A 12,504-nucleotide genomic window follows, 5' to 3' on the forward strand; every position below is an offset into this window, starting at 1 on the left:
CGTTCTTATCATTTCTAAATATGTGCCCTAAATATGCTGTCTTTCTCCTTAATCGTGGTCAATAGTGGTCAAAAGTTCTCTATCTCTTCCCATTCTGTGCATCACCATTTCCTTCGTAATATGATCGGTCTATAGTATTTTCAATATTTGCCTAAAAAGCCATATCTCAAATGCTCCCAGCTTTCTCATTAAGTCAACAATAACAGTTCAAGCTTCGGCACCACAAAGAAGAAAAGAGTGAAAATAACATTTTACCAGCTCATATGGCACTTTCAGATTGAGTCTCTGATTACTCAGAAATTTCCTCATCTTTAAAAAGCTGCTCTAGGTATCTCCATTTTTTACGGTCGCAGTTTGATTCCAATACAGATTCTTAATAATACGAAGACCTATATTTTTTTATTCTATATTTTTAGCATCTTCATTAATTTTATATGCTGTTCTTTTTCGAATGGCTTTTTGAAATCCACAAAGCATGCAATGATATCTTGTGTTTGATCATGGCATTATGGTAGTAAAATATTTAGCAAAAGTGTCTCCATAGTTCCCATATCTTTTCTAAAATCAAATTGGGTTTCTTTTAGAAAAGTTTTGAGAGTGTAGCTCATTAGACTAATTAATCGATATTATGAACATTTCCTAGCGTTGTGTTTTTAAGGAGTTGCAACAAAAATGACTTGAGCCAGTTTGAAGGAATTATCATTCCTGCCTTTATAAGTTAATTAGGTACTTTAAGCAGATGCTTTTGTTTATTTGATTTGTCTCAGTTGGTCCGTTAATTTCCTTCGGTTGTGATCGGATTATTCGCCATATTTATTTTTGAACGCCACAAAAGTAATTTTTCATTATTCTTGAGATATACAGGGTGAGTCACCTCTAACGGCACGGAAGATTACAGCGAAATGGTAAAAGATTTGAATTTTTTTTAAATTAGTAGTTTGTAAGTTGATAAAAGCTACATTTTAAAATTACTTTGAAATATACAGGATGACCCAATAAATGGCGGCGTATCAAAGTTATATTTTTTCTTATGGAACACCCTATATTTTATTGCATTTTTTAATTGTCCGCAAAAAATAAGGTATAGTTTTATAAGGCTTCCCTATACCTATGTACAGAGTGTTCTGAGTTATGTTGACTTTTCTTAAGATGTACAGTTTTAAAACAAAGCTTATTCTCAAGTTATTTAAGAAATTATAAAAAAATACTTTTACATCTAAATAGTTGGATATTCGTTGAATGTATATCATGATTGATTATTACACATTTATTTACAGGGTGTTCAACATTTACAGTTTCAATATGGGATTAATCAATGTGTCATATGATGCTTATTTTAAATAGAACCCCATCTATATTAATAAACCATTATACTAAACGAAGTCACCTCTTTCGAATGGTATATGGTTGTCCTATATCTAGGTCTAATAGTTTTTGCGCAATTTACAATTATTTAAATTCTTAATCTGTAAATCGATTTTAAAACAAAAGATGTATCTCATTGTATGACATCGTCATTTTATGACAGTACGGTCTGGTAATTATCAAAAATATAAACATCCGTGTATGATATTTAAATTTAATTGTTCCTAAAAATGAATAATCACGTTATCTACGAAAGAGTAGACATGGTGCTTTGCATTGGGGAGTGTTTGCAAAATTGTATCTTACCTTCTACATAAAGTTTACGCTCAAAACTATCCTGATTGAAGACACCCAAAAAAGGACGTTCTTGAGAGATTTCAATAGATCCCGTGCTACTGGTAATGTTGCATACGGAAAGTTAAATAAAAATAAACTAGTTATTTGTGATGACGTCAAGGAACTTGATGTCCTGCTTTCTGTTACGGAAAACCCAAATACTAGTAAAGAAAAAATTTCGGGTGAATTGTAAATCAGTCAAACGACTGTTATAATACTTAAGATAAACCACTATTATCCGTATAAAACTCAACTACACCAGTATTAGACCGAGCAGGATTATGATAAATATTTAGCTTATCGTTTATGGACTTTGAATAGACTTTTTTTAGACTTTGAAGAAGATTCTGATTTTTTTTTAAATGTATTGTATACAGACCAATCTACCTACTTTTTATAATAATGGTCTAGTAAATAAACATAATTTTCATTTCATTATGATACAGTAAACAAACATTTATTTCGTACAGTTTAAAAATCGAGAGTGACTATAAATATTATTTTTAAAATCAATTTATCCTTTAAGAAAATTGTAAATTTTCCCTAAAAATGACCCCTAGTTATAGAACATCCCTATACCATTCCAAAGAGGAACCTGTGTCTAGTATAATAATTTTTTAATATACATGGTGTTTTATTTAAAATAAGCATCATATGACACATTAAATAATCCAATAATGAAATTGTAAATTTTGAACACCCTGTAAATAAATGTGTAATAATCAATCATGGAACAGATTAAGAATTTTAATAATTGTAAATTACGCAAAGACTATGAGACCCATGTAGGTATAGGACATCCATCATATACCATTCGAAAGAGGTAAATTTGTTTAGTATAATTATTTATTAATATACATGGTGTTCTGTTTAAAATAAGAAGCGTATGACACATTGAATAATCCAATAATGAAACTGTAAATTTTGAAGACCCTGTAAATAAATGTGTAATAATTAATCATGAAATACATTCAACCAATATCCAAATATTTAGATGTAAAAGTAATTTTTTTATAATTTCTTAAATAACTTGAGAATAAGCCTTCTTTTAAAACTTTACATTTTAAGAAAAGTCAACATAACTCAGAACATTCTGTACATCAGGTATAGGGAAGCCTTATGAAACTATACCTTATTTTTTGCGGACAATTAAAAAATGCAATAAAATATAGGGTGTTCCATAAGAAAAAATATAACTTTAATACGCCGCCATTCATTGGGACACCCTGTATATTTCAAAATAACTTTATAATGTAGACTAGATGACCCGGTGAACTTCGTTGCACCTTAGATAGTGTGTCAGAATTAGATAATGTTTCATAATTTTACTCAAAATCAACTGCTCGAAAATGAATTGCTCGACATAAAAATTGATTGAAATACAAATTCCTCGAATTAAAAATAAAATTATATGTCTAAATATTTATTCACAATAATGCAAAATTTGTAGGTATATAAAAAAAGGTACATTTAATAGGACAATTATATGATATTCGGAAATTAGAAAAAAATTAGACGGAAAGGTACATTTAATAGGACAAATTATGTGAAATTCATATTTTGTTCAATTTGAGTTCAAAAGTTAAACTGTTGCACTTTTCTTTTATAAAATTTCCCGCTCGTTCTTCTTCTGTGCTCAGAATTTTTCTACTGCTTACGGTTCGCTATTTCGGAAACGGACGGCGCTAGAGACAAAAAAAAATAGTACCATTATGTTCGGAATTCAGTAGGGAGTATGCGCTAACACAGACGGAACGGCGTACGTCGACTGAACTCCCGCTAAAATGTCGAAAGCGACGCATCCCTTACTATACTTTGATGCAGTGACACACACCAGGTGCTCTTAAAATTTTCGTTGCAGCGGCGTTACCGCGACCCATCCTAGAAACCATATCTCGCCCTAATGTCGCCAATCGGTTTTACGACTTCGACGGCATATCATAAATGCGTGTATCGTGGTATAACACGGACGTTTGAGCTGTTTTCTAGCGAATTTTGTTGTGAGTGTTACCAAAGCTTGTTTAATGATGGAAATTACAGACTTGAACTATATTTTGCCTTGAATTTTTTACTCCCATATCAAATTATTTTTATATGGGACTCATTTTAATTTTAATTTTTTATCTTATAGCTTAAAGAGCAACTTAATTAGGTACAATATTTCTATCTGGAAAAAAGTAATCTACTAAAAATATTTTTTTTTCAAATTTTACACAATACAGTTTATACTAATAACTTATATATAATTTTATTTGATGTCTAGGTATGTAAAATAGTTCTCCAGTTCTCTAGTTCTCCACTATATCCTATTTTTCGCCTTTCCTTTCCAGTGTATAATTTTCATCGATACTATTATATTCCTGAAACTTTTTTGCAGTCCTAGTCTACCTCGTCCCTAGTCCCAACTGGTCTTCTTAGCAGTACCATCTTTGGCATTATTTCCTTATCCATCCCCTCAAAATGACCTGCCCATCTGATTCTTTATGACTTTGTTTATCTTGTTATACTTGGTTCCTTGTAATGCATCCTTAATTCTTGATTGCTGCTTCTATGCCAGCCGTCTTCCGTATCTGTAATATTTTCCCTGAAAATAGCTCTCAGTACGTTCCGTTCTCAACTCTTTATCATTTCTCCTTCTGTTTTATTTAGCACCCATGTCTCACATCCGGCAGGTGACTGTTACTCTTATTACGGTTTTGTATATTCTGGTTTTCGTCTTTCTCGATAAGTACTGTGCCTTTAATTTGAATAATTTTTTTGTTAATAATAATTTGTGAAACATCACTATTTCCCAATAAATTGGGTATAATAGAGGGGCATCAATTTAACACCTGTATTTGCTCAGTGGCGTACCATTGAATGGACAGCCTCTTAGCGTTATAAATAGTTTTTCTTAGGTGATATGCTTTCCCTCATAATGGTGTTATTTCTTGAAAACGGCTCTTTTATACTTACTAATAACTCCTGAAAATATTCTTTAGACATTCTTGTAAAATTAAAAAACTTTTCTGGGCCTTTATTATATTAATTTCGTTATATAATGTGTAACAAAATTCCTTATAATTTCGTTCTTTTATGATGGGATGTATATAATATCTGTGTTTCTTTTTTTCTTTAATATAAGATAAAATAAACTTGCATTTATTACAAAAGACAAATCGTCATAAATTTCAGATATCGTATCCTACAGCAGCCAACACGCGACTAAATTTGGCAACTACAAACCTCCACCAAAAGCGTCCGCCAAAATTTTGATTATACCAGATTTGCGCCTCCGCCAAAATTTGATTCTTACACCAGAGATCTGGTCCTTCGGCAAAATTTTAAAATATTTTTTGTACATTAAAAATAGTAATCGTAAAGTTAAAAATTTTATATTTTCACGGATTTTAGTACAATTTTCGCTCATTCGTTTCGTGTGCTTAGTGTTGTTTCTAGTGCTCTCGTGTTGTCCTACGGCCTCGTTTTGCTATCTCGGAAACTAATTGAGCTAGAGAGACGATGTATACGCCGTTTTTTTCGCAATTAAGCAAGGAGTCCACCTGCCAAATTTCATGAAAATCGGTCAAGCGGTTTCGGAGGAGTACGGTAACAAAGCCTGCGAATTAGAATTTTATATATATAGATGTTAAACCACGAAATTTTTTTAAAAAAATAACCGTTAAAGATAGAAAAGTGAAAATTTAGGATTATATGTATCTTTTGCTTGTGAATCATATACAATTAAGAAAAATTGGTTTGTCGAAAAATAAAAAAAAATTTTAGGGGGGGCAAAGCCCCCTTATAACGTACGGCTATGAAATATAGATAACAACCTACTCCCTGTCCGGTCGAGTCCACCTGCCAAATTTCATGAAAATCGGTCAAGCGGTTTCGGAGGAGTACGGTAACAAAGCCTGCGAATTAGAATTTTATATATATAGATGTTAAACCACGAAATTTTTTTAAAAAAATAACCGTTAAAGATAGAAAAGTGAAAATTTCGGATTATATGTATCTTTTGCTTGTGAATCATATACAATTAAGAAAAATTGGTTTGTCGAAAAATAAAAAAAAATTTTAGGGGGGGCAAAGCCCCCTTATAACGTACGGCTATGAAATATAGATAACAACCTACTCCCTGTCCGGTCGAGTCCACCTGCCAAATTTCATGAACATCGGTCAAGCGGTTTCGGAGGAGTACGGTAACAAAGCCTGCGAATTAGAATTTTATATATATAGATGTTAAACCACGAAATTTTTTTAAAAAAATAACCGTTAAAGATAGAAAAGTGAAAATTTAGGATTATATGTATCTTTTGCTTGTGAATCATATACAATTAAGAAAAATTGGTTTGTCGAAAAATAAAAAAAAATTTTAGGGGGGGCAAAGCCCCCTTATACCGTACGGCTATGAAATATAGATAACAACCTACTCCCTGTCCGGTCGAGTCCACCTGCCAAATTTCATGAAAATCGGTCAAGCGGTTTCGGAGGAGTACGGTAACAAAGCCTGCGAATTAGAATTTTATATATATAGATGTTAAACCACGAAATTTTTTTAAAAAAATAACCGTTAAAGATAGAAAAGTGAAAATTTAGGATTATATGTATCTTTTGCTTGTGAATCATATACAATTAAGAAAAATTGGTTTGTCGAAAAATAAAAAAAAATTTTAGGGGGGCAAAGCCCCCTTATAACGTACGGCTATGAAATATAGATAACAACCTACTCCCTGTCCGGTCGAGTCCACCTGCCAAATTTCATGAAAATCGGTCAAGCGGTTTCGGAGGAGTACGGTAACAAAGCCTGCGAATTAGAATTTTATATATATAGATGTTAAACCACGAAATTTTTTTAAAAAAATAACCGTTAAAGATAGAAAAGTGAAAATTTAGGATTATATGTATCTTTTACTTGTGAATCATATACAATTAAGAAAAATTGGTTTGTCGAAAAATAAAAAAAAATTTTAGGGGGGGCAAAGCCCCCTTATAACGTACGGCTATGAAATATAGATAACAACCTACTCCCTGTCCGGTCGAGTCCACCTGCCAAATTTCATGAAAATCGGTCAAGCGGTTTCGGAGGAGTACGGTAACAAAGCCTGCGAATTAGAATTTTATATATATAGATGTTAAACCACGAAATTTTTTTAAAAAAATAACCGTTAAAGATAGAAAAGTGAAAATTTAGGATTATATGTATCTTTTGCTTGTGAATCATATACAATTAAGAAAAATTGGTTTGTCGAAAAATAAAAAAAAATTTTAGGGGGGGCAAAGCCCCCTTATAACGTACGGCTATGAAATATAGATAACAACCTACTCCCTGTCCGGTCGAGTCCACCTGCCAAATTTCATGAAAATCGGTCAAGCGGTTTCGGAGGAGTACGGTAACAAAGCCTGCGAATTAGAATTTTATATATATAGATGTTAAACCACGAAATTTTTTTAAAAAAATAACCGTTAAAGATAGAAAAGTGAAAATTTAGGATTATATGTATCTTTTGCTTGCGAATCATATACAATTAAGAAAAATTGGTTTGTCGAAAAATAAAAAAAAATTTTAGGGGGGGCAAAGCCCCCTTATAACGTACGGCTATGAAATATAGATAACAACCTACTCCCTGTCCGGTCGAGTCCACCTGCCAAATTTCATGAAAATCGGTCAAGCGGTTTCGGAGGAGTACGGTAACAAAGCCTGCGAATTAGAATTTTATATATATAGATTTTATCAATTTACAAACTACTAATTTAAATTTTTTTTCAAATCTTTTACCATTTCGCTGTAATCTTCCGTCCAGTTAGTGGTGACTCACTCTGTATAAAAACTGATTTTTTTATGTTCCTTAACAATATTAGTGTTGCATTTCTTATTTGCATTATTTACGATAAATATGTTTAAGACAAATGCGGCTGACAATCTATCAGATTCTTTGGTGCTGTTGAATCATCATCATCATAAGTGGGTCGACAATCCGTTGTGGATCTTGGCCTGCTCGCAAAGAAGTCGCCACTCCTGTCGATTCCTGACAACTTCCCTCCAACTTCTGACCCTTAGAGACCCTTAGAATCTTTAGCTATCCTTTCACATCATCAATCCATCTTCTTCGTGGTCGTCCTCTACTCTTGTGCCCTATGGTTTTGAAAACTTTAATCCCTTCGTGTATTCGTGATCTAACATCTTAGCAATGTGTCCAGCCCATCTAAGTCTCTGCGCTTTAACGAACTTCATAATATCTGGATACTTAACCACTGTCGAAGCGTCCATGTAACCACTGTTACCATTGGTAACAGTTAAAAATCTTGCAAATAAATATATTATGACTACTGTGAAATAATTCCATTTTATTTTTTTTTCAATAGAAATATTTTCAATAGAAAAAGCCAACTAGACGCACAAAAATATTGGCGAATTTATGCGACTCGGTTGCAGGTTAATGTTACCACTTTTAAATGTGGATACAAATGAAGGTCCATCGGCTATCGGTCGGACGGTCGTAGACGGCTCGTGTATGAAAATTTTGAAAGGCGAAGGCGTAAGCGCTCTAGGGATATTAGTAGGCACGTTACCACTTTTTGGAATGGTTACAATGGTTACTTACCTATTACAGTGTGCGTGCAATTAAACATGGATGAGTGTCGTTGACGTCTTTTTTTTTATTTTTGACACTATGATTATCCAACTTAAAAATAGGCTTTCTAATTTAAAACAAAAAATTTTCAGATAATATGGTCTTTCATCAATTTGTACAGCTATATGGACAAAAATTTGACACAGTAAAGTTAAAAAACAGAATAGACAGTTCTTTATAATGATCCAGATTATATTTAAAAAAAATGTACAAGAATTGTATCAATATTTGACGTCTTCAGAACTTGATAATGCATTACAGGAACCCTTTAAATTGGCAAACCTATTTTTAATAATTCCGGCTACAAGTGCATCCGTTGAAAGAAGTTTTTCAGCAATGAAACAGATTAAAACATGCCAATGAAATACTCAATTGCAAGATCGAATGTCGTCATTTTCTTTAATTTTCATTGAGTAACGCTTTTTAAATGGACTAATGACAGAACCCTCTTTCTACGATTATGTTAACATATTTCCAGATAAAATAAACAAAAACTTATATCATTAGCGGATCTAGACATTTCCCTTGGGAGGGGAAATTTGCCTTAGGGGGGAACTTTCAATGAAGCACCAACCAAAAATATAATAAAGATAAACCAAAACAACATAAAAGACCTAAATACGAACCTTATATGCAATAAGTTCTCTTAATTTTCCTAACTAGCGTGTTTATTGAGTTGAATTTGTCTGTCCGTGGTTTAAGTTTCATGTCAGCTAATATATTTTTATGTTAAAACAATTTTTTTCCTTAATTTCGGACTTTGTTAGGGGGGGATTTCCTTTTTCCCTCCCCGTAGATCCGCCACTGACTTATATTTGCGAGGTTCTTTTAAACAAAATTTTAAACAAAACTGGTATAGTTGTTGAGTCAAAACTATAAAATTATCGAGATTGTTTCAAACATAACGATACTCATATTTATTTGCCATAATATTTATATCTTACTATTTTTAAGATAAGATTTTCCAAATTTTGTTTCACTTTTTTTAATGTTAGTTTCTTAGGCATAGATGTACTTACTATTACTGATGTTAATAAATTTACTTGCTCTCAGACGGCATTTACCTTAACTTGAAGACCTTTAAGATGTCAAGATATTTTCAGTTTGTTCTTACTACTCTAACCGATGGTTTTATCATTTCTTCATTTGTTTTAGACTTTACAGGAATTAGAGACTACAAATCAATTTTCAATCGAAATTCTTCAGGATACTTTGTACCAAGATTCTATTCAAGGTGAAGAAGAACTTTCAACTATTGAAAACACTGCCATGAATCCTAAAACTCAGGAGAGAATGAACAAGTTTAAAGCTATTAAAGGTAGGTGATTTAGAAAGAGGTATAAAACGAAACTTGCTACCAATTTTAAACTAACTTAATTAAGGTGAAACCTAAGAGACTTACATTTCCAAATTAATGAAAATATAAATAAAAGTCTAAATTTTCAATCTAATAGGACATAAAATAATATTAAAAATGTTACTCTACATCCCACCAGATTGAAAACATTGGGAGCCTTCTCTGGTTACACCTCCGAGGATTCTCAAATTTGCAAGCCATAACGGATGCTGCGACTAAAGAAGATGAGGGAATTTTACAATTTATAATTCACGTCCCATCTGCTCAGCGCGGTAAAGTTCCAACAAGAATGGTTCCCTTCGTACTCCAATCAGAGTAAACATGTAAATGAAAAATGAATAACCATTTTCAATTTCGTTGCCTCTCTGCTGCACTCTCTGATTGAACTAGAAATTGAAAATGGTTATTCATTATTGAAAATATAAATCTAAAAAATTGCCTAGGTCGGAAACAAATTCTCACTTTCACCTATACCCTATACTTCTATAATTTGCAAGAAAAAGGGCGATAAATGTATACCCACGAGGAATCTAAAATATGCATTTCAAAATACATCAATTTATCTAGGTAGAGATCAAACGACTTTTGATTCCTAGTAAGTACTTATTCAATTTTTGAGTAAGAACAAAGGAAAATAAAGACAGTTAAGGTTTAATTTCGATTAGTCTGGATAGCTCATAGCCGGTTGCATGTTTGACTTCCACGCAGGTAGGCCGGGGCTCGAAACACAGCGCCGGTAAGAACATCTAGATATTTTTAAAATGTCTATAGGTCCCAGGTCCACTCAACCTGAATACAAATGAGTATATGGTGGTACTGGGGGTTGTTACCCCCGATGACGCGGTTGATTAAGTTGAAACACTAATTACCGAAATATATTTATTTAAGTCACCATGTACGACAGCAACTAGTTGGTGTCGGGATGGATAATGTCTCTACTCTAACCACGTCGTTTTCTGAATAATGAATAATCCCTTTTTTTACTTTCTACGTATCTATAAATAAATCCCAATTGTTTGTTACGATTGAACATACTTGAATGTGACCACGAAAATACTAATAATAACATAATTGCTGACTCCGTTGTTTTCAAAACGAGTGGCCTACATTGCAGAAGCAATGTCACCCATTTACGTAATGTAAACAGTATATGTAAATAATATTGGTTTGAGACTTTTAAAAATTAAATCGATATGGATTACTCTTATTTTTTGGATGCTAATATAAATCCTGTACATCCTTGGCTAAAACCAGGGGTAATAATAGGCGATTGAAGAACACTGTTACCTTCCTTGTATACCATAGACCCAGATGGTGTTAACTGTCTTTATTTACTTTCGTTCTTCCTCGCCAATTGAGTACTAGGAATTAAAATTCGTTTGATTTTCAGCTAGACAAATTGACGTGTTTTGGAATGCATATTTTAAGATTCCCCATGTTTATGCATTTCTCGCCCTTTTCTTTGTAAATTATAGAAGGATATAGTATGGATGAAAGTGAAAATTAATTTTCGACTTTGGAAATCTTTTAGATTTTTATTTTCGTTTATTTGTAAATGGAAGTCTCTTAGATTTCGCCCATCTTTTGTTAGATGTCACTATACCGTCTATTTGCAAATTACTTTATTTTAATTTGCTTAGACGACAGTTTGTCGTCTTGTCAGAATGATGGGTTGAAGCCGCATTATGTCCTCGTACGTTCTCTCCATTTTGCTATGGATTTTGTAGATATGGTGTGCACTAGCTTTAACAAAAGCTATATATATTATATAAATTCGGGTTCAAAACCTCCTCCGACGTTGTCCGATGCCTTGTTGCCAATATCTTCTATCATTGCAGTTTTCATCTTCTAATCCTCGTACACTCATTGATCGTCTTACTCCTTGTATCCGCGTCGTTCTTGGCCTTCCTCTCTTCCTGTTGTCTGTAGGTATCCATTTCATAATTTTCTTTGGAAGTCTCTCCTCTCCCATTCTCTGAACATGTCCGTACCACGTTAATTGTTTCTTCTCAATGCATTCAACGACCGATTCCTGTAAATTCATTCTTCACTTTACTTTCTCATTTCTAACTCGGTCCAATCTGGATGTTCTAACTTGCTCTTCTTAGGGCGTCCATCTCAGTAGCTTCTATTTTTCTTTTTTGGTGTTCCTTTATTCTCCATGTTTCGGATCCGAATACCAATGTGCTCGTAATCATGGTCTTGTATATTCTCATTTTTCTTAACAAAAGCTATCACTTGTTATAAATTAAGATATAACATTTAAATTATTTATATGTGTACTATTATACAGGGTGATTGATTAATATAATAAAGCTCAGTAGATCCGCCATAGTAATAGAGAGCAATAACAGTTAATTACAAGAATTGTAGCCAACTTGGAGCTTCACATTACAAAATTAGTTAGAATGTTACAGGGTGTTCAATAACATAGTGGCAGACCAAACCTATATTTTTTTAAATGGAATACCTTACATATATTTTACGCTGTACTTAAACTGCCGTCAAACGGTCGTGCACTATAATGCCGTTAACAGCTATGACGTCAGTCTTATGATGCGTTTTACGGCATTTTCTTCGGCTGCCGTTCGCCTGGAGGCTGGCAGTCTTAGTATCAATTATTTCTGATAAAGAATTTATTAATATTAGAAAATTTTCTTATAAACGAAAAAGAAAACGAAGTGAAGTATTAAAACGTATTTTAATTATGGGTAATGATAAATACATAATTAAATTAGTCTTTATTTATTGTAAAACCTGTTGTAAACTAAGAAAAAAAATTAATTATAGAAATTTAATCCTTTCTTTGGAATGGAACCCTGGATTTAG

The 12,504-nt window shown here is 32.7% G+C and overlaps 1 protein-coding gene across 3 annotated transcripts in view; it reads left to right on the forward strand.

Annotated features, from left to right (window-relative positions):
* LOC114336027 (aminopeptidase N) overlaps positions 1-12,504 on the forward strand; it is a 92,055-nt gene that overhangs the window by 17,153 nt on the left and 62,398 nt on the right. For all 3 annotated transcript variants that reach the window (XM_050651477.1, XM_050651438.1, XM_050651512.1), the window contains exon 6: positions 9,474-9,636. In XM_050651477.1, coding sequence (XP_050507434.1) covers positions 9,474-9,636 — 163 coding nt within the window. The remainder of the gene's footprint in view (positions 1-9,473; positions 9,637-12,504) is intronic.

The sequence above is a fragment of the Diabrotica virgifera genome, chromosome 1, assembly GCF_917563875.1.
Source record: "Diabrotica virgifera virgifera chromosome 1, PGI_DIABVI_V3a".
In the NCBI taxonomy this organism is placed as follows: domain Eukaryota; kingdom Metazoa; phylum Arthropoda; class Insecta; order Coleoptera; family Chrysomelidae; genus Diabrotica; species Diabrotica virgifera.